At 36.9% G+C, this 25,167-nt stretch overlaps 1 protein-coding gene across 5 annotated transcripts; it reads left to right on the top strand.

The window, feature by feature from the left end:
- Positions 1-372: 372 nt before the first annotated feature.
- LOC139979790 (MAP kinase-interacting serine/threonine-protein kinase 1-like) lies at positions 373-23,895 on the top strand. 5 transcript variants are annotated; one of them, XM_071990924.1, is made up of 11 exons: positions 373-581; positions 12,606-12,674; positions 13,522-13,672; positions 14,066-14,191; positions 16,118-16,215; positions 16,562-16,683; positions 16,961-17,097; positions 17,392-17,546; positions 18,426-18,626; positions 19,186-19,350; positions 19,659-23,895. In XM_071990924.1, exons 3-11 carry the CDS (start codon positions 13,537-13,539, stop codon positions 19,911-19,913), a joined length of 1,395 nt encoding a protein of 464 aa, XP_071847025.1. In that variant the 5' UTR covers positions 373-581; positions 12,606-12,674; positions 13,522-13,536; the 3' UTR covers positions 19,914-23,895. The 5 variants fall into 5 exon arrangements, with proteins under 5 accessions (XP_071847025.1, XP_071847004.1, XP_071847033.1 ...); XM_071990903.1 differs by having other exon boundaries at positions 13,519-13,672; XM_071990932.1 differs by lacking the exon at positions 373-581 and adding an exon at positions 9,210-9,356.
- The last annotated feature ends 1,272 nt before the right edge of the window (positions 23,896-25,167 follow it).

The following is a 25,167-nucleotide window of genomic DNA, read 5'->3' as shown; positions in this document are numbered from 1 at the left end:
TGGCGAGGTGGTATGGCGGTCAATTAGGGGACCGGAAAAATATGAAATAAAGGGGCCCGGTGATAAAAATTTTCCCGGAGTCCGACCCATAGGCTATACCTAGGTGCATGAGAGACGCATACTCATTAACGCTTCATGAACACATAGAATAGACTAATATACATTGTTGATGAAGCTATTTGGGCACACATGAATCTTAAACGTCAAAGGGTTAACAAGTTTTTGAATTTTAATAATCAGTTTGGCAAATATTCAGAAAGCCGAAGCTAATAAACGATAGGTTAATGACGTCAGTGTGTATACAAACACACAGCCATTTTGCTACCACCTACGTTAAATACGAAACGCATAATGTTGCGTCGAAATCAATACACATAATAATACAAGGCTCTGTGTACGGAGTACTGCACTGCAGTCGGCTGGGCCACCAGGAAAGAAAATGGACGGATGAAGAGAAAGAAACCGTGTGATTTGAGCCTTACGGCGGCCAGATTTTGGCATGAACTTGCTTCTTCCAGAATTTTCATCTGAGAAGAAACTGGTTGAGGGTGTATATCGATTCAGTGATCCCTCCAAACCTAGTAAGTGAGATTAATTTATCAAATTATCATCGTTGAATATCAGACTGAGCAGGTGAGCCTTTGCAAACAACAAGGCACTCATAGTCATAATACTTACGTTAGGACCCTGCATTTTAGCATGACTCATCGTAAACACGGGGCAATTGTATCATGTGATAATCGTAAGTTTTGATGTATAGAAACGTAGTCGTTCGTTTGGAAGACATTTATGACGTATTGGCATTTCGATAAATGCTTAAGGCATATGTAATAAAATTAGAAACCCAGTTAGTCCTAAGTGGGAGAATTTTTATATATGTTCAAGGTTCCTCTAGTCTAACTCTAACTGAGCCTAAGTTAAGCATGTAATGTAATGTAAATAAAATCTTATATAGCGCATCTGTGCGCTTTACAAACAATCTTCAAAATACAATGACAAAAACATAAAATACAAAAAACAGTAAATACAAATACCATCTACATATGAGATCGAAAAAGCACTGGTGAAGAGTAAAGCGATAAAACAGATTGACTACAAAATCAACAATTTGAATGCTAAAAAATGAAAATTCCAATTGAAGTTAGAACCTTAAAACCAACACGACAGAGCATACACTGACTGAAACCTTGGCCATGAACTTGAATGACATTGAAAGCCTTAGGCCTAACCCTAATTACTGCCTAATTAGTTATGGACATAGCCATAAAACTAGCATTAATCATAGGTAAATTTTGATATGGCCTAAGTGAAACAAATGTTTTTTGTTTTCGATCAACTGTGACTACATTTAGTGGATTTTCACAAGTCCTCCATTCATATTGGTAGTTCTAAAAAATATATAGCAATAACAATAAGAAGGTGAGAAGAGAAGCAAAAAATAAGCCATTATTATGTTATTTGTTGCTTAAGGGTTATCTTGTTCTATGATGTTGACACTAAATGCCCTAACAATATTTAACCCACTTGGTTAAATTGTAAGTTGGTTGGACAGATGCTAATTTAACATTCTGTTGATTATCAAAACCTATGAAAAAGTTTCATGATGCAATCGTAAAATACATTTACATCATTCTCATGTTATTCATGCATTCCTAGCTTTGTCTGGTGTTGTAAAGTTATTAAACGTCACGCTGCAAGTTCCATCTTGGAATTGATCCAAGTTAATCATGTGATGTACAGTGGGATGATGTTTGATGATTTACCCAACATAAGTTGTGCTGAATACCTATGCACTCAACTAAGGCATCATGTACAAAGTGAAATTGCTGTAATGATAGTTGAGTATTGCATGTGCTGATGACCCTAGTCATGGCAAGCACTCACGTAGGAAAGACTGTTGGTTGTCTTTTGGACAACCTCGGAGTGTCTTTTACCTTCTTTTTTTATTATCTAAAGCTGCATTTTGCACAGTCTTCCAGTGACATACCAGACCTGTAATTCATAATGCATCTGAAAACATGATCTGTTAATTAAGTCAGTTGGACAAATGAAATAACCACAAACTTGAAACAAATTGCAATAGAGCATAACTTTGTGGGACCCAAATTTTAGGTACATGTACAGTTGATGTAATTACAACTTTAAGAACTCATTTCAGAGGAAGCACGTAAATGATTCTAAGCACATAGGCCTGCCTTTTCTATAGAATGTAGGGGATACATGTGTATATTATATCATTTTGTTATATGCAACATGACTGATCTTGTCTAATAAATGAAAAGCTGTGAATTGTTATTTGTAGAAAAAGTAGTCGTCCCTCAGCCAACCACAAGGCTTGTTTTGGTTGTCTGGTAAGAAATGAATTAGCCTGCAACTTCCACTCTCAACCATTTAACACCAGCTTAGCGCCTCTAAGACTAGTGGTAAATGGCAAAGACATTGTTTATTAATTTCAGCACCAAAACCTGTATGAGTTTACACTTAAGCCCTGAACATCTGGAATTTTGGGAAATAAAACGGCTTTGTTTTTTGAAGGCAGCACTGTCATATTCGTTCTATAAATTCTCTCAATAGATCGCCATTTCTCATTAATTTGATGTAAAATGGGGGTTTATCCTTTCAAAGACTTTCTCTTCAAATAGTATGACTTTTGTAGACTTACTGTTTGTAGTGCACTCACCAATTACCTGCACCTGGTTTCCCGGTTGATGAGTCATGTGCAGTGTGAAACTGTGCTGGTAAACACAACATGCCAACTCATCGGTTGAGTGGACTAATTTGAAAAACTGTGATAATTGTTGCCATTGCACTGCATACAGCTTTGGTTTTGTTGCGATGTGTAGCATTGTCGAGTGCAAGGAATACAGTTGCAGGCTGTAAACTGGTTTGTCAGAAAGTTAGTATACCAATGAATGCACTTGATTATTGGTTAACGTATTGTGGAAGTAAAGATTCATGTTTATAGACCATTCCATTTCCACTGCACATTGAAATTGTATACATGTTTGTATGCCACTAGTACTGCTAGTTCACAATCTGCCTATTTAGGGTCATTCATGGATTGATTTTGTACTTAATATTATTTCAAACTGCTCAGCTGAATCTCTCTAATATTTGCCAAAGATAACAACAACAAGGAAACTTATTTGAGACAAACAAGATGTGAAACACAGCTGGTGGGAGGGGGGGTATTTATAGAATAAAACTCCTCTGCTAGAAATGAATCTGCTAGGAATGAATTTGTAAGACTTGTCAAAAATATTCAAACTACTAACAAACATCCTCTACATTCCAAGCTCAACTCTCTGTGCAATAAAACAAATTATAATTTGAGAAATCCAAATATGACGCCATGTTTTAGAAATATACTCTTTGAGAACTCGTTTATTTACAGAGCAACCCTTTTTGTACAAAACCGCCCCTTAGATCCTTTATTGTAGCTTTTTGATAATGTTGTAGAATTTTTACTCTTTAAGAACTCGTTTTATTTACAGAGCAGCACCTTTTTGTAAACTGGTAAAGACAGCTTCTTAGATCCTTTGTTGTAGCTTTTTGATAATTTTGTAACGCATTTTATCGTTCATTATTATCTTAATCTCATTAAGTTTTATATGTCTTAACCTGTATTTTTGATGTTCTGTATAGCTTTACATTTTTATCCTATTTATAAATTTCATATAACATATTTATAAATTTCTCTGTAAATGTATACTGGAATAAAGAAATGAATGAATTAATGGGCAATGAACTACTTGAGTTCCAGGTGTTTGTACAAAAATTTGTTGAAGGTTGCCTAATAAGTTGTAACAGAAATTGATCTGTGAATCTGCTCATCCATAAAAAATCACTTGATCCTCCCCCACTGCCTCTCTCTCCCTCCCCTACCCCTTTGGCCTCCAATTATAATCTCAACAATCTCAGTGCTATGATAACAACTACCAAAGTCTATCTTTATGAAATATTTATTGAATTCTGTAAATTTACAGAATCTAAAGACTTTACTCTTGGCACCTTAAAAACCCATTGATGCCTTCTTTCACATTTCATATGGTTTGTAACTTTGTGCACATAGTGAGAACTTTGAATAAACAACTTGTTTACATAGCTTTGTTCCTGCATGTGTTGTGGTAAAGTTGTTCTGCTCTGATTGGGGAAAAATGTTAGTTGTGTCACATCCAGGGGTGCCATCTTTAATTCTTTGAATGTCCTTCAGCTTGTATTGTAAGTGCTAAAAGAGTGGTCTGGGCCATTTACATTATTTACAGGTACGTGTGCATTGCAGTATATTCCTGGTAGTCATTGTTGTGGGCTTAAGGAGGATTGTATTTGCATACCATGCTTTATTTATAGCATTGTGACTGGAGCAACAAGATGTCCTTTGTATCAGTCAAACAACTTGCATACTATTAAAGATTTCTGGCAGGCCAAATCAATAATGTATTGAGCGAGGAGAAAGTTCTCTTCTGCGTGATTCTTTTGTCCATGCAAGGATACTTGGCCGGAAGCAGAAAGGTGTGTGTGGGTCATTTCTTGGATTTAGACAATTATGATTTAACTCCTGAAAGATTTCAGATCTGAAGTGTATTCACAAAGAGAGAGGGAAAAAAAGTGGACTTTTGTTACTTCAGAGAGATTGTTGTGTACTGTAGGTAAAACTATGGAGTCTCTTCTAACTCCTGGTAAAACGTAATAGTTTGGAGTGTCTGACATTTTAATTCTAGCAGGATGGGTTTTAATTGCTTACTGATAAAGATTCCAAATGAACAATTAGTTACACACTTTCTATGCATAAACAAGAGACTGATGACTTGCTAAAAAATAGTTGAAATTTTGTTGTTCTAAATGAAAAGGTTTGGACAATAAATTTTAAAACTGAGTTAAGAGTGGATTCCCGGAAGACATAGTATGGTATCTTTTCTTAAAATTGTGTATTGAATTACAAATATGAAAAGGTTTACAGAGATATCAAATGTTTAGTCTGACAAATAAAGTTTAGTTGGTGTAGTTTGGGTATCAATTCACCAGAATTTGTTTGCTAGTTTGGTTTGTGTACTGACCTTGAAAAGGTTACAGTACATTATATTCCGTTTGAGAGGAAAGTTATAGAAAAATAGACAATGTGTTTGTTTGCAGCGTAAGATACTAGCCGGTTAGACCTACAAATTCAAGTAATTATCACACATACTGTACAGTATATATATATGCTGTTCTTGAAAATTTTGACAGTCTCAGTTAGGTCTGAAAAGAGGGTGGTTACCTCCTCTCATCATCCTATTAATTGAACTATTTAACTAGCAATTAGAAGCTCCATGGATGTAGTCAGCTTGGATCATTGTGCAGCAAAGTTTTTTCTTCCAAATCAGCATAGTTTAGTAAGATTTCATACTTTCAGCATTAAAGCACAGTTGAATTTTTTAACCTGCAATTCAAGATCAATAACTATTACTGCTGTAACATGCTGAAGCAATGAAACAAGAAACAACGAGTTTGACATATTTTGATTGCCCTTTAACTTTTCTCATTGATTGTATTTGAAATGTAAAAATAGAAATCATTGTCCCCACATACAATGCACATTCCAATTACAGTGACTTCCCTGAAGGCCTCTTGTTCAAATATCGAAACTTGAAAATGAAAGAACCTCTCGCAAGTATTCATGAATCTATGCTGATTTAGATACTTTTATTTTTTAACGAGTTCCTTCAAGTTTGTTAGTTTTAATTCGTATACTGTATGTTAACCTAGAAAACCGGGTCTCAAGGAAAGGTGAAGAGAAGAATAGATACAAAAGGTGACAGAAATGAAACCAAAAAGGATGTGTTGGTGTTATATTTTTTGTAATAACAGTACTTGTTGTTATGTACTGTAATATCCATTGGGTATGTCTCATAGCAAGCATAGGTAATGCATCTACCAGTGCAGAAGATAAACAATGGTATTTGTCAGATATGCAAACTGTAGACTGATTTTACAACGAGACTGTGTTACACTGTTCTAAACTTTATTCAGGGTTGGCATTTTCCCGGGAAAAACCTGTTTTTCCCACTTAGCGGTAAAAACCAGGTAAAAACCGGGAAAAACTGGTAAATACCGGTAAAAACCGCCTCCGTCTCGAAAACTAGTATTGATTGTCCGTAAAATGCAGGGTCATCAGTAGGCACGACATTGTTTCATGAGAGGCATATTTTATTGAATATGGGAGTTTCTTAGCTTCATTTTGAGCTATTTTATCACATTCTTATTCTACTTTTTGTGGAAAAAAGAGTATTTTTCGTATTGCACATGTATAGTTATTCTGTCACGATCTCTTTAGCAGTATGCATTGCCTATTGCCCAAACCATTATAGGTCTACACTGGGACATTCACCCCTCCTAAATTCTTCAGGCCTATTATGTGGCATGAACAGCGGAGGATAGAACGAAGTGGCGAACCATGGCATCCAAAGCCTCAGAGGGACAAGGAACCATATAATAATATAATATTATGTGCTCAGACAGTTCATTCCATTCCATTAATACAGTAGGCAACAGTCTATTGAGGTGAACTTCAATCCAGGGGGCTCAATAGAAACTGCTTTGAAACTTTGTAAGGCACATGGGCCCAATTAAAGTATTAAACGCACAATGGCCCTATGGAGCCATTCACACAACCAAACTGTTTACCTTGATGCAAACATGGTCCAATTATTATACAACTTCATGCATGAGTGATTAAACACTTTGAGGTGGACAGGTGAGGTGATACTGGGCACTTCCTGTGTATAGGCTAACTGAAGAGGTAGGAGTATCAACAACACAAGTAACTGTTCCAATTGTTACTTATTCTCAAATTAGTTGATGTCACAACAGTCACTTAGTACAGTGCCTATAAGTAATATAAGCATAGTACAGTGCCTAGTGCGAAGTGTGAACAGAGTACAATTTATCGCAGACATGAAGTGATCGTTCTTGGATGTGAATCATCATTTGGATCTGAGCGGACTAATGTGGCATGTATAATATGACGAACCATAGCCCTAAGAGGCACCAACAGTTTGATACGAGTCCATTCTCTAGATAATGGAATTATGCATCTCGATAGGAAAATAAAGTTGGTTGATTTGAGCATCCAATATATTATTTATTTGAATTATTTATAATAGTCTAATCGGTAAACTCACAAGTTATAGATCATAGCTGTTCTTTGGATGTAACCCAACCCCCTACCATAAGATGCCATTTTCTTGTAGATTCTATGCTCCTCCACAAGTTCCACATGAGTTTTTAGGAATTCTATATAATTTGAGGTTTTTCCCAGTTTTTCCCACTTATAGGTGGGAAAAACCTCCCGGTAAAAACCGGTTAAAAACTTGTTTTTACCGGGGCGGTAAAAACCGCCCGGTAAAAACCGGCCAACCGTGACTTTATTACAGATACATACCAGTGTTATAGAACATAAAATTGTACATTGTAAGTGATACTCTTTGCAATTTAGTGCATATAGAGGGGGCGGGAGGAGGGGGGTTAGAGAATTCATCTCCTTGGGATATTTCAAAACTGTCTACTTTCTGAAGTGATATATTGGTTCCATATGTGCCTGAATGCTTATATAAAGCAATATTAAGACAGTTTAATAGCTGTAGACTTTGATGCAGTGCTGGAAAAGTCAAATCCAACCTTTAGTGATTCGTATGCACATTTCAATATGTACTCTGCTTGCCACTCTGAAAACAATTTCCATTATGTCACTAATAATCTCCTTGAAACATATTTATGACTATAGACCTTTTGCCAAAACTGACACTCCTTCTTTGGTAGGAATAATTTAAAGGGTTGAAACCTCCAGAAAAATTGATTAGCAATTTGTTTTAGTTGCAGTGCTGATAACCTTGAAATCATCAGTTTTACATTGAATTTGCCATGTACAGTCCCCCTGTCTGAACGTTGGTAATGGGCATACTCGACTATTATCTGAAAGAAAGGGTACCTTTGAAAGTGGTGATTTAAATTACATCACCAAATTCACACCAGGTACTGTATGATGGCATCAGGCATAGCTACAACATCTTTTGTCAATACACAATAAAGACGAAATAGGAACGTATTGAAAAATGGAAGTCAACATGTGAGGAGCATGAACCTCCACAACCACCTTTCATTGGTGCCAAACCTGCAAAATGCTTCTCAAAGCAATTTGCCTTGATATAGTTGTTACTATGTTGCAAAAAAATTCCTTACTTTACACGTTGAGTTTTTTTGATGATCTTGATCTGATCTGTTTTAAGAACTAATCAGAATTGCATCAGCCTTACTTTTACATCATCACAATAAGAGTGTACCTCTCTAGGGGATCACTGACAGTGACGAAACATCCCTTTCCTTTATCCTTGGAAAGTTAAAATTTCAGTCCATCCTGTTCCACTGAGCTGTTTTGTCGTTGCCACGGATTCATTGCTGTAAAACACTCTCAGCCTGGGCAAAGTCTTCATAAATCATAATAAATGCCTGTCCTGCTTATAATATCTTTCTGGTTGTTATTCGTCTGCTTAGAAGCACACAGACTCTAATACTGTAGCCCCTGCTTGATCCGTTTCTTGGAAGAATGCCAGCTCCTCTTTTCATTTTACAGGAAGGTTAGCTAGAATATTCTACATGGAAGACTTCCCTTTGATTTTTACCTTAAAACACGCACACAGACATACACACACACACACTCTGGTTCGTTTCAACTAAATTCAGTTTTATTCAAAGTGAGGTCATCCGTAGAGTGGATGGTTAGTGCAAACTGCAAAGCTGTATGTAGTGGTGCACAATTGTGAAACTGTACACATTGTCCTTTTCAAGCCTGATTTGTGCAGTCACCCAATATACCTACTATTGACTAATACTACCATGCAGTAGATGGCAGTACACTTATTCTTTTGAAATCATAACTACCATATCCTCACATTCACATCAGAATCATGATTAAGACAGCACAGATTGAAATGAGGAAGTTCTGTTTACTGAAGGTAAATACAACCAGCATTTTAGAGTTGTCCCTTCCACATACCTTCTCATTGATCACAAGACTATTCCAGCAGGGCATTTTCTACGTAGCAGTCAATACATAAATAGCACAACGGCACGTTGCATCAGACTGTTGCTTTTGAGTGTGTGTGTGTATTGCATCGCCATATTTGGTGATAACCAATCCTTATATGGATTGCTGACTCAATGACGCAAGTGTTCTGCCCACATGTGTGTGCTAGGTGACAGGATATAATGGTTGAAAGATCCGCCTAGTAGTGCATTCTTAACCCATTCACCGAAGAAGACAGTATAAAGTTCCAGAAAAATGTGCTTTGAAGAAGGAATATCTATAGTCGTGGAAGCAGGTAAATTAATACCATTAAATCTTAAAATAATATCAGATATTTACTTTCAAAATATTCTAAAAGAAATGAACCCATATTGAAGTTTTTTTTTGTGTGTTTGTTCATGTCACAATTTGTATGCAGATTGTGCAATTTGGTAGCAAGTCAAAATCTGAACAGTCTGCAGTACTGTGCAGTACTATCTGTCAGAACATCAGATGGAAAAAGATCAAGGAGGAGTGAAATGTGAAACTGTTTTAAAAATCAAAATTTCAAACGAGAAAATCGAAAATACTAATAACCTTCTCATCTTTCATGAAAAATGACTCTTTGGAATCGTATAATCTGACAGAGAATTGGTTAGCAAAGAGGAAGTAAAATAGTAAAGTGAAGCTTTTAGTAACAGCTTTATTTTTGTGAACAGTTTAGTACTTGATGTGACAACTCGTCTGCTGTAGCTCTATAGGCATGACTTGCATGATTAAGTGGCTGTTATTTCATGAACTGTTGTAATGTTACCAAACATGTACCAAGTTTTCAAGCACATTCATATGTGGAGCCTGGGTATAGCTTCCACTGAACTTGATTAATGGTCACCTTGAACTAAGGGAATAATTACTCTGTATCTTGCAAAAAAAAATGTTCATGTTTCATGCCAATTGAAAAGGCTTGTTTTGGATGTTTGGTGGATTTTTTCTACTTATAATGCTTCAGGCGTTTGTTAAACATGATATTGAAGTTGCTGTAAGCAGCAAGGCAGCTCTGTGATCATTGGTACCCAAAATATAACGAAATATAAAATTTGGAAAATCGACTAAAACATGATGTCCATTAAGATATTTTCTTCAATAGAATAATATAATTTAGTTTGTTATTACTATCAATTTTGTCCACTTTCAAATGGCAAAACTCTTTGCTCAGAAATTTGGGTATTTTCCTCATAATTACTGGTGATGAAAGCTGGCATATAGTTAACCTAATGATGAATTGCATTGCCATGGGGATGTGACTATGGAAGAGTTCCATTAATCACCAAATTATGTGTGCAAAAATTATTTACAGTTTTGGATGTTTGGAAAATAACAAATTTTTTCAAGCAAATAACCTGGATGTTGTGAGATGTAAGTTTTTGCACTGGTGCTATATGGCTGAGAAGTTTTTAGCAACCTTTTGAGTTTCCCCCGGGAGTCACCCTACATACTTAGTAAACACGATAAGTAGTAATCCTTAGTACATAGTAAGTAAACATGACAAGCCAATCAACAAACTAATAGTGGCTTTAGCAAGAATCTTGAGGGTATTAGGGGAATTGCTATTGATTCAGGTAAAGATGTGATTGGTATGATAACATCACATGGCTAGAAGTTATTTGGGCAGCTTGTTTTCTTTCTTATCGCTTGGAAGTGGTGTGATGTCTTGGACTGATTAATCCAGTTATTTAGGGAACAATCTGGACTTAGCCCTTCTAGACTAGACCTCACTGTACACAGTATTTTGTTATGATGTTGCTTAGTTTATCAAAAGTCGTAAGATGTCTATTTTGAGTCTTTGAGTCAACAAAACTGTGGACTTGGACCCCCTGTGACACCCCTTTTGTGTTAATATTACCCTACAATACTTAGTTAACGGCTTTGATGCATCAGTCAACTGCCCAGGATCAGTCGGAATGGAGTGCTGCATTTTAATACCATGGCTTCTTACCTTCTGTATTTTGTGATCAGTTTTCTCACACTTGATAATGAGTGCAATGTTAATCTTTAACATTGACAAACTAAAAGATGAGGGGATTTAAATTCAACTAATAGTTGGATGTCAGGTAAGATAACAAACTTTTATCAGAAGGGTTTCTTGTTATGTAGTTTGAAAGTATTAAGTGCTCTATATGCAGATTGAAACATTATACAGTACTTAAAACAATGGAAAAATCTGACTGAGAAAAGAGCAAGCAACTATTTGGAGAGGCCGTAACTTCTTTGCTGTTTTCTAGTAAATTTTCTAGTAAATACACGTTTGCTGTGTCACATTCAGTTCCACTTAAATTTGTGATAGACTCCCCAGTTAAGTTGAAAAACTAGAAGTAACACGCAGTGAATTCCTCCTGTTGCTTTGAGTTTAGTGGTTAATTCTAATGTAGCCAAATGGAATGTCAAAACTGGTACTGTTCCTCGCATTGGCCCCTTGCAGGAAAGGTTATCTGAGCACTAAATGTTTCTTATGACTTGTTGTTGCTGACTTGTATCTTGAATATTTGCCATGATCTCACATGTTTGACAGTCATTCTAGTTGACAAATGGCCCTCGCTTTAATCCAGGTTGTATTATTACACGGTACCTACATAATGATAATATTGATCCAACACTGTGTGCGATCAGTGTAATACAGATCTGGGAAGTGCAATACGTGACATTTCACATTCCTAGTCTACGCTGCAGGTCATGAATCTTCATAAAATGAGAGACTAACACAGGGTTGATTGCTAAAGGCAAAGAATGAAAGGAAAAAAGGAAAAAACAGCCGGCCAGTAAAGTATAACTTTTGGCTGAATCAGTAGTTCCTTGTTAGACATTGTTATTCTAGCTATAAGTTAAGGTGTTTACATACATGTGTCCTCATGTTATTGTGCCTGGTCTTTTCAATGAAAGATCCAAACTGGAAGTCCTGTATATGTTCTATAGATCACACAGTAAACACTCTGAGTAAGAATGTCTTATAACTGGAAGAAAGAATTTAGTTTCAAACAAGACCAAGGGGACTAGTCTTGGATCTAGCTCAGGGAGTCTCAAGTGCCGACTCCTACACAGATGTACTACAGTGTCATGATATCTTACACACACACTGTAGTAACAATGAAAATCACAACAAACCGATTTGGGAGCATATCTGGTGATTCTGATTCAACCACATATTGAAATGTAATAGAGTTCTTAATTGCGAGATATTGACAACATTTTCTATGAATATTTCACAGTGTATAAACGATGTCAAATGTTGTAAAAATTTTCTATATTTCATACAGGAAGAATGTTCTTTCGGAATATTGAAACAGTTTGGTTTAAAATTTTATACTATAAAATTCTTAATGACAGGGTTGATGCCCACAAGGGATTTCTACAAATCTTTTCTGGTTCTCACTTATTTTTGGACAAATTTAACTCACTTACTTTACATTAGTCAGATAGTTGCATTTGAATTTTAGTTGAATTTGAGCAAATTATATGGCAAGGAAAAAATCACAAAGCTAACTCGCTTCCTGCTTTTTGTTTCTTTCAGATTGTGCAATAACCGAAAACTCAGCTGATTCACTCTCAGTTAACCAAGTTTATTGTTGGGATCTATCAGGTAAGAATAGAAATTCTTAATTTTTTTCTAGTATCACACTAACAGAAAGATCTAATATGCCGTACTCTGTATGCCTCGAAAACCCCCAATCCGAAAAGCCGTCCATAACAAGCTTAATATTATTGGAACTAACATACATGTCTCATTGATGACGTCATTTACTTTACTGTTGCCAGATGCCTAAGATTTCTTACAAAGTAAATGCTTAGAAGATAAAACATAAGTAAACTCATCTACCAAAGCAATGCCAAAAATTCCTGTCGTTTTGACATACATTCAGTAACAGAATGAGAATTTTCATAGTCTGAAAGCCTGAAGGACCCTGGTGAAAATATTCTATCCATGAAGGAAAACCCATAGGAATGGAAAACATAGTATGCTTTGTTGTCTGTTTGTTCCATCAGGATGCGCATATATGCGTATGTTGAAAGAAATAATGCCAAGGGAAAAACCCTGTACAATGAAATACACAGCTTTTGTTGCAAGTGGCTTTTATGTGTAATGACTTATTACTTTGTAACTGGGGATTCCCCAATGTAGTCATAAGGTGGGTAAAAGTTTTGGGTTTCGTCATTAAACAAATAGTTCATTTCAGAGAGAGTACAACCTTGTAAGTTTTATGGGGACAGTTATGTTTGGCTTTTGCACTGAATTGTTTGACCATAAAGCAAGATAAAAAAGAAAGAGATGTTAACAAACTGCAGGGGCTTTTACAACCCCCCATAAGGAGACTGAAAGCTAAAAGACAGGTTAGTAAGCAGTACAGAATGGAGGTAGTGATCTGTGATAATTATTATGATTTCTGTTTAATTTTATCATAATTTATTTCATTTATTTTTCATAGTAGGCAGCCGTTGTAGCCATGCCATCAAGTGATATTAGAAATCTGAATATACCTCTGCGAACCCCAGCCATGGATGGCCAGAGGCCTGATAAAGATGGGATGACAGAGAATATGCTGAACAACAATTACACAGAGATGCTTCTGGAACCATCTGGTAAGCAAAACAAGAATGGACTTTGAGAAACTGTTCTAGGTGAAACATCTTAAAGTAATCAGTTACTTGTGATATGAACATTCCTTCGATTGATCGATTGTTTATCTCAAAGTAACTTTCTTATTTTGTAATTGAAATGCTCCTCGTAACTGACAATCGTTAACTTCAGAGAGTCATTGTTAACAAGCTTCCCCATCCCTCTCTTCGATCTCTCTTTCTGCCCATACTCAACCCTGGAGGAAGTGTTTTTACACAATGCAAACAGGCTTAATAATCTGTCTAAACGAGGCTTTTTTAACCTGTGGTGCTGCATGAAATGAACAATGTCAGTCCATCGAAGACTTGGTGGTAAATCTTCAAGGTCGTGAGTTTCACTTTTACCTCATTTAACAGAACCGATGGACATCCACATGTCATCTTCTTTGGAAGAAAATAAGGAGAGCTTGGATAACAGTCAGAGGAGGAGGAGGAGAAAGAAAAAGAGGAGACTGACTGAAGTGGGACCGTGCAAATTTGAAGGTAAAGAAAGAGTTACCTTTTTAATCCCACAAAAGGCCTCCATTTTTATCATAAAAATGCCCATATTCTTCTTACAATCAGTGTGTATAGTTTTTGTCTTTTCTTTTGTGCTATGGAATAATCTTCTCCTAGCTGGTAGATCCTGAAAGATTTTTTTTTTCATAATTTCTTTGTGAAATTGTCATGACTCTTTATAATATCAAGCATATATACAATTTCCCAATTCTGGATGTGTATTTAAAAAGCCACTTGTGAATCATCGTCGTCGTCCTTCCAGCAAAAAGTTTGCAGCCACATATACCCTACCCGCTTTGCTCAAAATTGCAACAAGTTGATTAGTAATTTATACCTCCATTCTTTGGAAATCATGCTATTGATCTACTTATCACAGGCACGCAAATAACCAGGGAAAAATAAATAATATAAAGACGAAACACAAAACTGAGCACACGCCCGGGATTTTTTTCTACATAATTAACAATAGTTGTAGTCATTTCTACGATGATCGGGGTAATTTGGGATTTGACTCACTATTGCGGCAAACCTTTTCTATCGATCTCTTTGTCTTTGGAACCCACCTCACCCCAACAGTGATTGACACACGCGATGACTCAAAGCGCAAGCACTCGCGTCGAGATCGTGTCTGAACAATGCTGCGTGTGCAGTCCACGCTAATTTATTTACTTTGTCTGTCTGTCTGTGTGTCACTGTCATATTAGCCCTCCACCCAACCAACAGCTACAAAAAGTGCATTCAGATAATGTTTTGCTTCCTCGAGTTGTCCGTAGTTGTGATGCAGTCAGGCATATGTAATTTGGGATATAAGTCCTGTTCAGGTCTTTGTTGTGCCAGAGAACGATGGAGTTATTGACTTTGAAATGTGAATATAGTCTTTTAGGGGGAATAACTGCATGTGCATTGGATGACAGAAATAGCAAGTTGCATGAGAATGGCTGGATAAAACTACATATTAACATGTGAGAAGAAATTACAGATTTTTGACTCGGCCATAGTTTTCGAGGCATATTTTGATGTATGTTTGCTTCATATATGTCTGTAGGGTTCCACCCCCCCCCCACCTTAAAGCAAACTTAATTGATATAAACTAGCTGAAGAATTTACAGCATTCTTTAACTTTCGAAACACGTCTCATGTTCCCTGGGGATATAGATTGACAATTTCTTAAAGATTTGTATTTCTTATTGTTTACAATTTTGAGTAACCTTGGTCTTTGTATTCCTGTTTACGTCCCTTTTTACAATTTTTATTGATCCATAACCTAGCTCAAAAGAACTACACCTAATATTGAATCCCATTTTAACTCCCTGGGAACACATCCAAACTTCCTTTTTGTATCATTTTGTATGAAAGCAATAATAAAAGTGTGGGGTATTTTGCTTTGCATGTCCAATTATTCAAGGATATTATTGACTGTGTCTTTTGGATGGGAATGTTATTATTCTACAGTGTAAATTTATGAAAAGTAAGAATCAGGGTTTGTCCTTACCATTAAGAACTGCATCAAGAAGTGAATGTTATATTTAATGTTGATAGTGACAAGCAAGCACAAAAGTCTGTTTCCTTGTGACATTTTGCAAAATAAGTGAAATACTATCTGGAACGAGTATATTTACACAATCGCAGTGCGTCACTACATACTACCTACCATACAAATAATAAATAAAAGGAGGGGGGGGGGAGGGGGTTCATGATAGAAAAGAATATTAATTAAAAAGGAAGGACATACTTTCCTTTATTAACATTGTCTCTTAATGATGAATAAGAAAGAAAGGTGCCTCATCATCAATATTTTCAAAGATGTTACAATAAGTGCTACTATGCTAAGGGAACATGTTAATGCGTCATTCCTCCTTTACTGACTTCCCTCAGATGAAGTTTACAATTCCATTTTGTTTCCTCGTATAGATATCTACCTCCTGACAGATGAGATGTTAGGCTCTGGAGCCTACGCCTCAGTCAGAACTTGTATAAAAATTAGCAACGGAAAGTCATATGCTGTCAAGGTGAGCGCTCTCATTTCTTTCGATTTTGTCCTCCATCTTGATTAGCGATCACATTTTTTTAAACTGTTTGAGTTTATGGCGGTATTTCCTATTTTATGTGAAGACAGAACTTGTGGGTTTCTCATGCACTTTGGCGATTGTCGTATCACTGTTGTGGAATAATCCCTTGTCCTGTCCTTGCTATGAGTGTTGCTCATTGAACGTAACAGCAAATCCGAACTTGAGTTGCAATCACCGACACATGTGGATATCCTAAACATCTGATATGTCTGAAACAACTGTATCAGTTTGAACACATTAACCAGCTTCCCCTACCATCTCATCTCACCTCATTCTCTCTCCTCAGATAATTGAAAAGAGACCCGGTAGCAGTCGTCATAAAGTCTTCCGGGAGATTGATACCCTCTATCACAGTCAGGGACATAAAAATATTCTACAGTTGATTGAATACTTTGAAGATGAACAAAGGTTAGTCACAGTTTTCGCTCTCTCTCTCTGTGTTGCTCTCTTTCTTCGTCTGTTTAATTTTTTTCAAGACATGCAACAGCTCTGTAGACTGGAGAATAGACTGACTTATGGTGGGAAGATGGTGGGAAGATGGTGGGAATAATAAGGTGCAGTTTATGTTATACTTGTTACATGAAAGACAGTCATGTGACATAAGTTACCTGTATTTGACACCTCTACTTTGAACCAGAATCTAAGAAACCTTAATATTTTTGCTTACTTTGTCCATTTTGCTTAGATTTTACTTGGTATTTGAGAAGATGGAAGGAGGTGCTCTTCTGCATCATATTGAGCAGAGGAAGAACTTTACAGAGCAGGAAGCCAGTATTGTGGTTAGAGATATCGCCAGTGCCCTTAGCTTCTTACATAATAAAGGTAAGCGATGGGGGCGTGTTCTCTTTGCTTGGCGTCTGACATGAAAAACGTTTTTTTTTAGGGCGGCTCTGTGATTTATGATTTCTTCTCCTCTGAGGTAAAAATGAAAGTTTTTTTTCCATTAGCAGGAGTATCATTTGTGAACAAATACAGAAGAGAAAGAAGAAAAATTCATATTCATGTAGGAAGCTGAACATAATTTTTTTGATAAATAATTTTTCAATTGAATGATTAGTTTGTGTCTTATCATGTGGGCCAGTGATTGTGATTCCTTCTCTTTTTTGGTACTTTCAGGTATAGCCCACCGAGACCTTAAACCTGAGAACATCCTCTGTGTCAATACTGACAGAATTTCACCTGTGAAAATATGTGACTTTGGCCTGGGAAGTGGTATTCACCTCAACAGCCAGTACAACACCCCCGTCACCACCCCGGAACTCCTCACACCGGTAAGTTATATTTGTTTAGGTATTCAAACTGTACATGCCTAGTTTCATAGGAGGGTGCAATATCACCTCTCTCTCCCCTTCCTCCTGTCTCCATCCCCTCCCCCCCCACACTCCTCCCTTGCCTAAGATAACTCTTCAAATCACAATCATTTTCTTCCGTTTTTGAACAAGGCATGTCAGTGTTACAAAGGTGTACTTCCCTGTGGCGTTACTATTACACAGTACACAATGCAAGAATGTTGTAAATTAGTGCCATTACAGCAGTAGTGTACATACCGTGCACACTGTGTGTTGGATGGATAATGATTCAGTGACATATCTATATACAATCTTAGTGTTACTGGTAGGCGGCTGTGTAAAAAACAGTTCTTTCAATGCTATTGGCCCTCAGGAGGTTGTGGCAGTCAGCCAAGTTTTGAGTGAAATTAGAAGTGTTTCGTCAGGATATAAGAGCACTCTTTAGTTCTCGAGTTACTTCCTGCTTTGTGTTGTGCGAAGGATAGGATACAAGGAGGGGGGGGACTGTGTTTTGATATGAATATTGTAATTCTTTTGTGGGGTATTTATAGATCAGCAAAGAAGATACTTCCTCATAGTAACAATGAAAAAGAGTGAAAGTTATTATTACAGATTGTTTTTAAATCTGGTTTCAGACATTTCATAATATTGATTTTTGTTTATTCGTCTTTGCTCTCTGAGGAAGTTTTTAATTGCAAGATGACATCAGCAGACATCAATGCAATTGTTCATGACTACCTCTGACGGTCGTATGACGTAACTTTTGTGGTAAATGACGTTTGGTAATGACATTTGCGGTTGCTTTAAACGTCGTAAAAGTAACCACAGATTATTATTATTAGTATCTGTTCTTTTTGACAGGTCGGGTCAGCTGAATTCATGGCACCTGAAATTGCAAATGCATTCTTAGATGAGCATGAAGCGTCAGCCTACGACAAACGCTGTGACCTGTGGAGCCTTGGAGTCATCTTGTACATTATGCTTTGTGGAAATCCGCCGTTTGTTGGCAACTGCGGCGAGGACTGTGGATGGGACAGGGGAGAAGCCTGCAAGGAATGCGAGGTGAGGTTCTAAATATCGCAAATAATCGCAACTAAACATACAAAAAAATAATAATAATCGCAGCTAAATATCGCAAATAATTAAGTAGCAGAAATCAGATATTAGAAAGTACTTGTTTCTTACAACTTGTGTTTTTTTGCTATTTCTAAGTTGAATAATTGCCCTCATCTTGTGCTTTGCTCAATGTGGCATGGTTTTGTGCCAATTCTCCAAGTAATTATGATGATATCCAAAGCTAAGTCTCGCAGATGTTAGCGATGAGCATTCTGAAAATTTCGATGGGGAAAAAGATTTGCAGGGCAGTGCACAGCAAGTTAGAAGTTTATATGAAACTGAAAACGGGGTCAGTTGAATTTCAGTAAATATACTCTTGATTTGCCATAACCCTTCCCTGCTCATTCTCCAGTCACACCTCCCCCCCCCTCCTTTCACTTCTACTCTTTAGAGATGTGATTGTGTCTCAACCAGCCACGTTATCAAATTATTGCAGAGAGAAAGGTGAATTAATTGATGCTTGTAAGTTTTTATGAAGACCTTGTTTTTTTGGTTACTTCTGCAGGACCTACTGCTCCACAGTATCCAGGCTGGTATCTATGAGTTTTCAGAGAACGAGTGGGATAACATCTCAGAGGGTGCTAAGGACCTCATCTCCCACCTGCTGGTCAGGGATGCTAAGCAGAGGATTAGCGCTGATATGGTTCTGAGACATCCTTGGGTACAACAGGTAGGTCTTGGAGCAACTCTTTTATTTGAAAAGCGGTATGTGCAGTATCATATCGTAGTTTTGTCTTTGGTCTGGAAATTGGATTCATGAAATAGACAGAACTTCACACATTTTGGTAATGATGGAAATAGAAGAGGAGATGGGTTTGGGTGGGGGAGGGGGGGGGGAGTTTGGGAAAAGTGGATGAGTCTGGAGTTTTGTAGGAAATAGAGCAGATCATTTTCAAATACCAAGCTTACCTTAAATGCTATATCAATATGAACTCAATGCCTACTATAAAGACTTATGTCTTGATTTCCTTTCATCAGCCACCCACAACACCGCTTTCAACCCCAGCCATTATCAAACGCAATAACAGTGCTAAAGACCTGTGCCAGTTTGCAGCCGAGGCGGTAGCTTGCAATCGTCTGGTAGCGCAGAAAGAAGAGGACGAAAACACTGGATGGGGGCAAGACCGAATCTTTGGATTATCGCCCCCAGGACAGTCTGCATTAGCCAAACGCCGGGCCAACCTTCAAGTCGGGGGCGTCATGATCCCCCTGGCCAGAGACGGCCGGTCGTAAAGAGGAGCAGCAAGGTATCTCTAGGCTCCGTCTCGTGATGGTATTCATTTTTTCGTCGCTCTTGTGCTTTCCCGGATCACTTTTTGCGGATAAAAGGAAATTATTTGTTTGAATGATCCAAGACAGTCTGAATCCCTGCATGATTTATATTTGTTCTCTCGTGAAGAGAAGAGTTTATTTCTCCGTCATCTGTGGAGGACCATTCACCAGAATCTGCTGCTGATCGGCCCTCTCTTTACATCCACAAAGTGAGCTTTGGAAAGATTATTGGAAAAGTCTTTGATTCATTGCAGAGATTTGAGGACATTTGAGCTTTCAGTTTAATTAGTATGCATTGGGCTTTCTTAGCATCGATATAAGGATGGAAGTCTCTGTCTAGCAGCAGCGTGGACGCTCTGGTGTTTGCTTGTTCCCTGCAGGAACTTAAACTCATTGAGAAAGTTTTGTCGAAAGGAAGGTGACAATTACAAGACGTAAAAGTACTGAAATGAAAATGGGTGGGAAGTTAAGTGACTGTGTGATCAAAATGTGTGACTTTCTAAGAGGGTCAAGAAGAAGAAGAATAAGTCTGACAGTGAGTGTGTTACAAGTAGTATGAAAATTGTATTAATTTGACAAAAGATTGTCATTTGAGGGTCAGTTCATTTAGATGCAAAGAGCAGCAGCAAAGAGGTGAAAAAAAAGTGTCTCATCAGAAAATGGGAAAAAAGAAAAAGATCAAAATCTATTTATTTTTTCATCCTAATTGTGGATCAAGTTGGTTGTCTCTGTCAGTACCGTCGTGGTGCAGCTTCTTTTTTTCCCTTTGGCATTAAAACTGGGATCCACTTTACTTGAAGGCTGATATTTTAGGAATGGTGCCTGTCATGGTCTTACCCTAAGGTTATCCTCATTTTTGTTCTGACATGTTGTGTTCAAGTATTTCAAAGTGCTTTTTGTCTTACTATTATTACACAGAATTTAAGGAAGCATGGTGGCTTCACAATTTCAGGAGTTGACTCGCCACCAGTGTGATACGAGTGTGACACTCCTGTAATTAGTGACATGCTCTTAAAATTGAAAAGTGTTAGGAAAAGTTTTACTCCCTTGAGACTACTTATCTGTTCTAGGTTGTGATATTTTCCTGTTTATGAGCCAGATTTGTAAACAGACAGTATGACAAGTATTTCAAAGAGAAGAAAAAAATTACCAAAAGAACAAAAGGTTTCAACAAAATGGGTTTTTTTTTTCCTTTTTCATATTAGTACTAACCTTTGTTATTATTGTCTTTGTGACTTTAATTGAAACGCTCAAAAATATTTTTGTTAAATTTAACCATAAGAAGAGAATAAAGGTGCATTACAAAATATTACAAGTTATATATCATAAACAAAGTGTGTAATGTCTTGAAATGTATTGGACAAAAACAAAATTTTTTTTTTTTAGAAAATAAATTTTTACCGGTTTTTACTTTTGTAGGCTCTGGCTCTAGTTTGTTGCCTCACAGAAATGGTATATTAGTTAAACTTTTGTACTGTTTGCACAATGTTTTTTTGTTCGTTTGTTATTGTATGTGGAATGTATATTTTGTTTTCTGCATTTGTTACAGAAGGAACAATGGGGAGGTAGGAAGGGGGAGGGGTGGTGTTGAGAAGGTTGAGGTGGGGGGGCGGTCGGGAGCTGCTATTTATAATTTATACCGTTACGCCATCAGTCAGTGCTATGATGGGATTTTTCATTAAAGGGGAATGTACATTAAACAAAATAATGGTGAAGTGGGGGATCTCCCCTCCCCTCTACATTATATTATCTCATTAAATACGGATTGTTTAGGTTGAGTTTTTTTTTTGGGGGGGGGGGGGTAAGTTCAGGTAAAATATTCCTGTCTTCTTTTTACGTACTTTGTTCGTCTCACACCATAAAGTCTCCGAGCTTGTTTTCAATTGACCATTCATAACAGTAAATTGGTGTGAAGATGATGATGCCTTAATATGCATTCATCTATTTTTCTCTTTGTTTCCTTCCATGATACGCATCAAAGGGTATAATTGCAGCACAGTATTTTCTTCTGAATGTATTTGATATATTATTGAAGTTCACGTATAAGTGCACATATGATACTTCCCTACCACTCACCCACATATCTGTAATAACCCCCCCCCTTTCCCACACCCCATCAAATCTCAATTCCTATTCCTGTGTCATATGCAAGTTCTTCCCCATTTTGTCACTGAAAATTAATTATAAAATGATATATTAGTTTTGACTAACAAAAATTGCTATTTTTCATTCAACTATTTTGTCTTGACTTGGGTCATTGTTACAACACTTAGACAAGAGAGGGGGCAACCCATCGATCAGTATTAAAAACTTTGACCTTTGCTCTCTGTTTTCTTCTGTTTTTTTCTCTTTCCTTTAAAGATAGTTGTATAATTGATCTACAATTTTAATTTATGCTTGCCATTTGAATGATATCTTTCACATATGCATGATTGGATAAAGAAGTACGGTCTCTGATGATTCCGTCAATTATTCGGTCACTTTTAATAACCTTGTTGAGCACAGGATGTGAAGTTTCCTTGCCTCGGGCTATATTTTGTTTTTTATATAAGTTTTTCTTAATGAGTCAATACAAATATTTTTTCCATGCTGCTTTTCATTGGGCTTGTGAATTCAGTAGTCCACAGACCGGTAAAACCTTTGCTGTAAATATCTGAAAGTAGTTGATTCCACAACTTCTGAGTAGGATCGAAGGGCTAAAGTGTTCACAAGTTCAATGGAATGCAGTATTATTTATTGCTCCTTTAAGTGGGCGACAAGTTATAAAAGGTAGTAAAATCCTAAGTGTCATTGACTCTCCTGTGTTGAAGAAAAGTGAGCAATTCTGTCAGAAATACCCTTTCTAAGGGTGAGAATGGATGGAGGTACAGACTAAGAAAATATAGTTCTGCAAGGGTCGCATATTAGATTTAAGCCTTAGAACAACCTATCCATGGCAGTCATGGTTATAATATAGGTTTCAACATTAATGTTGAATATTTATGCTTTCACGTATCAGATAACTGCTCTTCATGTTGAAGTGAATAACCCCCTTCACCTGGAAGAAGGGATTGTTTATTCTATTGTTTCTGTTGTTTAAACATTGATTGTACTTTCAATACTACATTCTTAAGACTTGTGTCATCAAACCTAGTCTATTTATTTTGCAGGGAGTCATTTTTTCAAGACTATTACTAAACATGACAATAAAATCTACAACAACAACAACAAAACTGACAAGAAATGGAAATGTTATTATTAATATACTAAATTTTGTTCCATTCTTTGGGAAATGTAAACATATCTAGAATATTTTCATGAACATTACATTAGAAAGCTTTTAGTGTCTAACTTTGAGAAATTACATGGTGCATTTATTAACATTGTCATGACTGTTTACAGATAAGCAAGTCATGTACCAGAAAGTTCTGTTGTACTGTTAAATAATGAATATGTCTGTGTTAAAGTCTCCCCCCTGGAATAATTTCCCAGATAGCTCGCTCCTTCTAAATGGGTGTAAACATTCTTAGCACTTACACAAGTTCCTTGAAATGCGGTTTCTTGTTATTTGTCAGGTTATGACTTCCATCAAAGTAAATTTCTGGCCATTCTATTGTCTACTCTCACGTTATTTTAATCATGGTTTTTTTTTTATCCTTCATAACCCCCCACCCTTGCTCATGTTTTAATTTGCATATTTATGTTCCCTCTGTTCTCAGAACTGGTGTAAATGCAAGTGCCTTAAAAGCAATCGGCCAAGGTAGAAAACCAATTCCTTTTTTTTCCCTGTCATTAAAAGAGATAACTGTAAAACTAAAAGTTAAAAGGTCTTTTATTTTTGTAACAAAATGTTTTCATCTTGCTGGTAAAGGTTTGCTTTGTGGTCCATAAAAATAATCTGATAAAAAGTGTACTCACCTTTAAGAAATAAATGTCATTCCACCAATGGGTTGAAAAATGGAAATACTCTGTGTCTTTTGTAACCTTTTTTGGGTCTGTTTTTAGTGTGACTTTTTACTTAAGAATCACAGAAAGACAACTTATTTCAAGCAAGAAAATGGGACATTGAAAGCCATTTCATTGGTCTTTCGTAGATCACTCCTTGTCTGCTCCGCTATCCCACATCCTCTACTGCTATCTCATCCCCCTCCCCCTCTACTGCTACCCCATCATTTCCCATTCGTCCTCTCACGTAATATGATCAACATAGAAAGCAATATCACTAGGAAGGACTGATTATTGAAATGGTTGTAACTGCAAGGATTTCTTAGCCTTATATTTAAATGTTGCGGTATGATCCAGGATTTTGTAGAGGGGTGGCTGCTGCCCCCCCCCCAGTTTGTTGAAACTGATGCCCATTTAGGGGGATTGGTGTATCCTCCTCCAACCCCCCCCCCCAAGTGAACTTTTAGACATGCATTCTGAGACATATTTAGAACCACAAGTTAGGTCTACACTAAAGGTTGTGCTATTAACTAAAATGATACAAGGTTCAGTCTGAAGAATGCAAAGTTCACGTCAAATGCATAACATCTTTACAAGCCACAGTCTGGAGAAGTTTCCCAAGAACTAATTTAAGTTTCTCCAGAGTGTGTGCACCCCTCCCTTGTCCTTCCCCTGAATACTGTGCTATACGCTTGAATAAGTAAGAAACTTTTTCATAAAGTCATACATCTGGGAACGTTGTTTGGGATATTTTGGCTTGTGTCTTCATCCAAGTGAAGATAATCTCCACGCTCCCTAAGCTAACAACAAAGTATGTGACAATTATATTTGTTCACTTATTTAAACAGCGAATGGATTTGGTCGTTTACTAACAATCCTGTTTAAATAAGAAAGGGCCTTCTAACATCTGTATTAATACTTTAAGTAAGTTCTTGTTAAGGCTTTCAAAACATTCTTGTCTAAATTAATCTCTGACTTGGAGAAAGATTAAACTGATGAATTTTACAAATTGTCAAAATCAAGTTGAGAATAGAATTGATGAACATTTTAGGGATGAATAAAAAGGATTGCTGTAAAGTGGTCTGAGAATTTGAGCACACCTGTATTTTTAGCTCATACCAGCATGCTGGTGTGAGCTATTGTTACAGTGCGGCGTCTATCACTCTATCTGTCAACAATTGGTAAAACCGCTCCCACTCGCACAGTGTTTGATGGAATTTCATGAAACTTGGACACAAGGACCATTGGGTATAGGGCCATCAGAGATGGTCCAAAATTTGGGGTCAAAGAT

This window comes from Apostichopus japonicus, chromosome 2 (genome assembly GCF_037975245.1).
Source record: "Apostichopus japonicus isolate 1M-3 chromosome 2, ASM3797524v1, whole genome shotgun sequence".
Taxonomy (NCBI): Eukaryota; Metazoa; Echinodermata; class Holothuroidea; order Aspidochirotida; family Stichopodidae; genus Apostichopus; species Apostichopus japonicus.
The sequence above is the reverse complement of the archived record's forward strand: the minus strand, read 5'-3'. Positions and strand labels throughout refer to the sequence as shown.

What these genes read in the sequence shown, in the direction of transcription:
- LOC139979790 (XM_071990924.1), top strand. Translation starts at nt 13,537, where the DNA reads ATGCCATCAAGTGATATTAGAAATCTGAATATACCTCTGCGAACCCCA. An exon ending in GGGACCGTGCAAATTTGAAG is followed by an intron (nt 14,192 to 16,117) that starts GTAAAGAAAGAG and finishes TTCCTCGTATAG; the next exon opens with ATATCTACCTCCTGACAGAT. An exon ending in TAGCTTCTTACATAATAAAG is followed by an intron (nt 17,098 to 17,391) that starts GTAAGCGATGGG and finishes TGGTACTTTCAG; the next exon opens with GTATAGCCCACCGAGACCTT.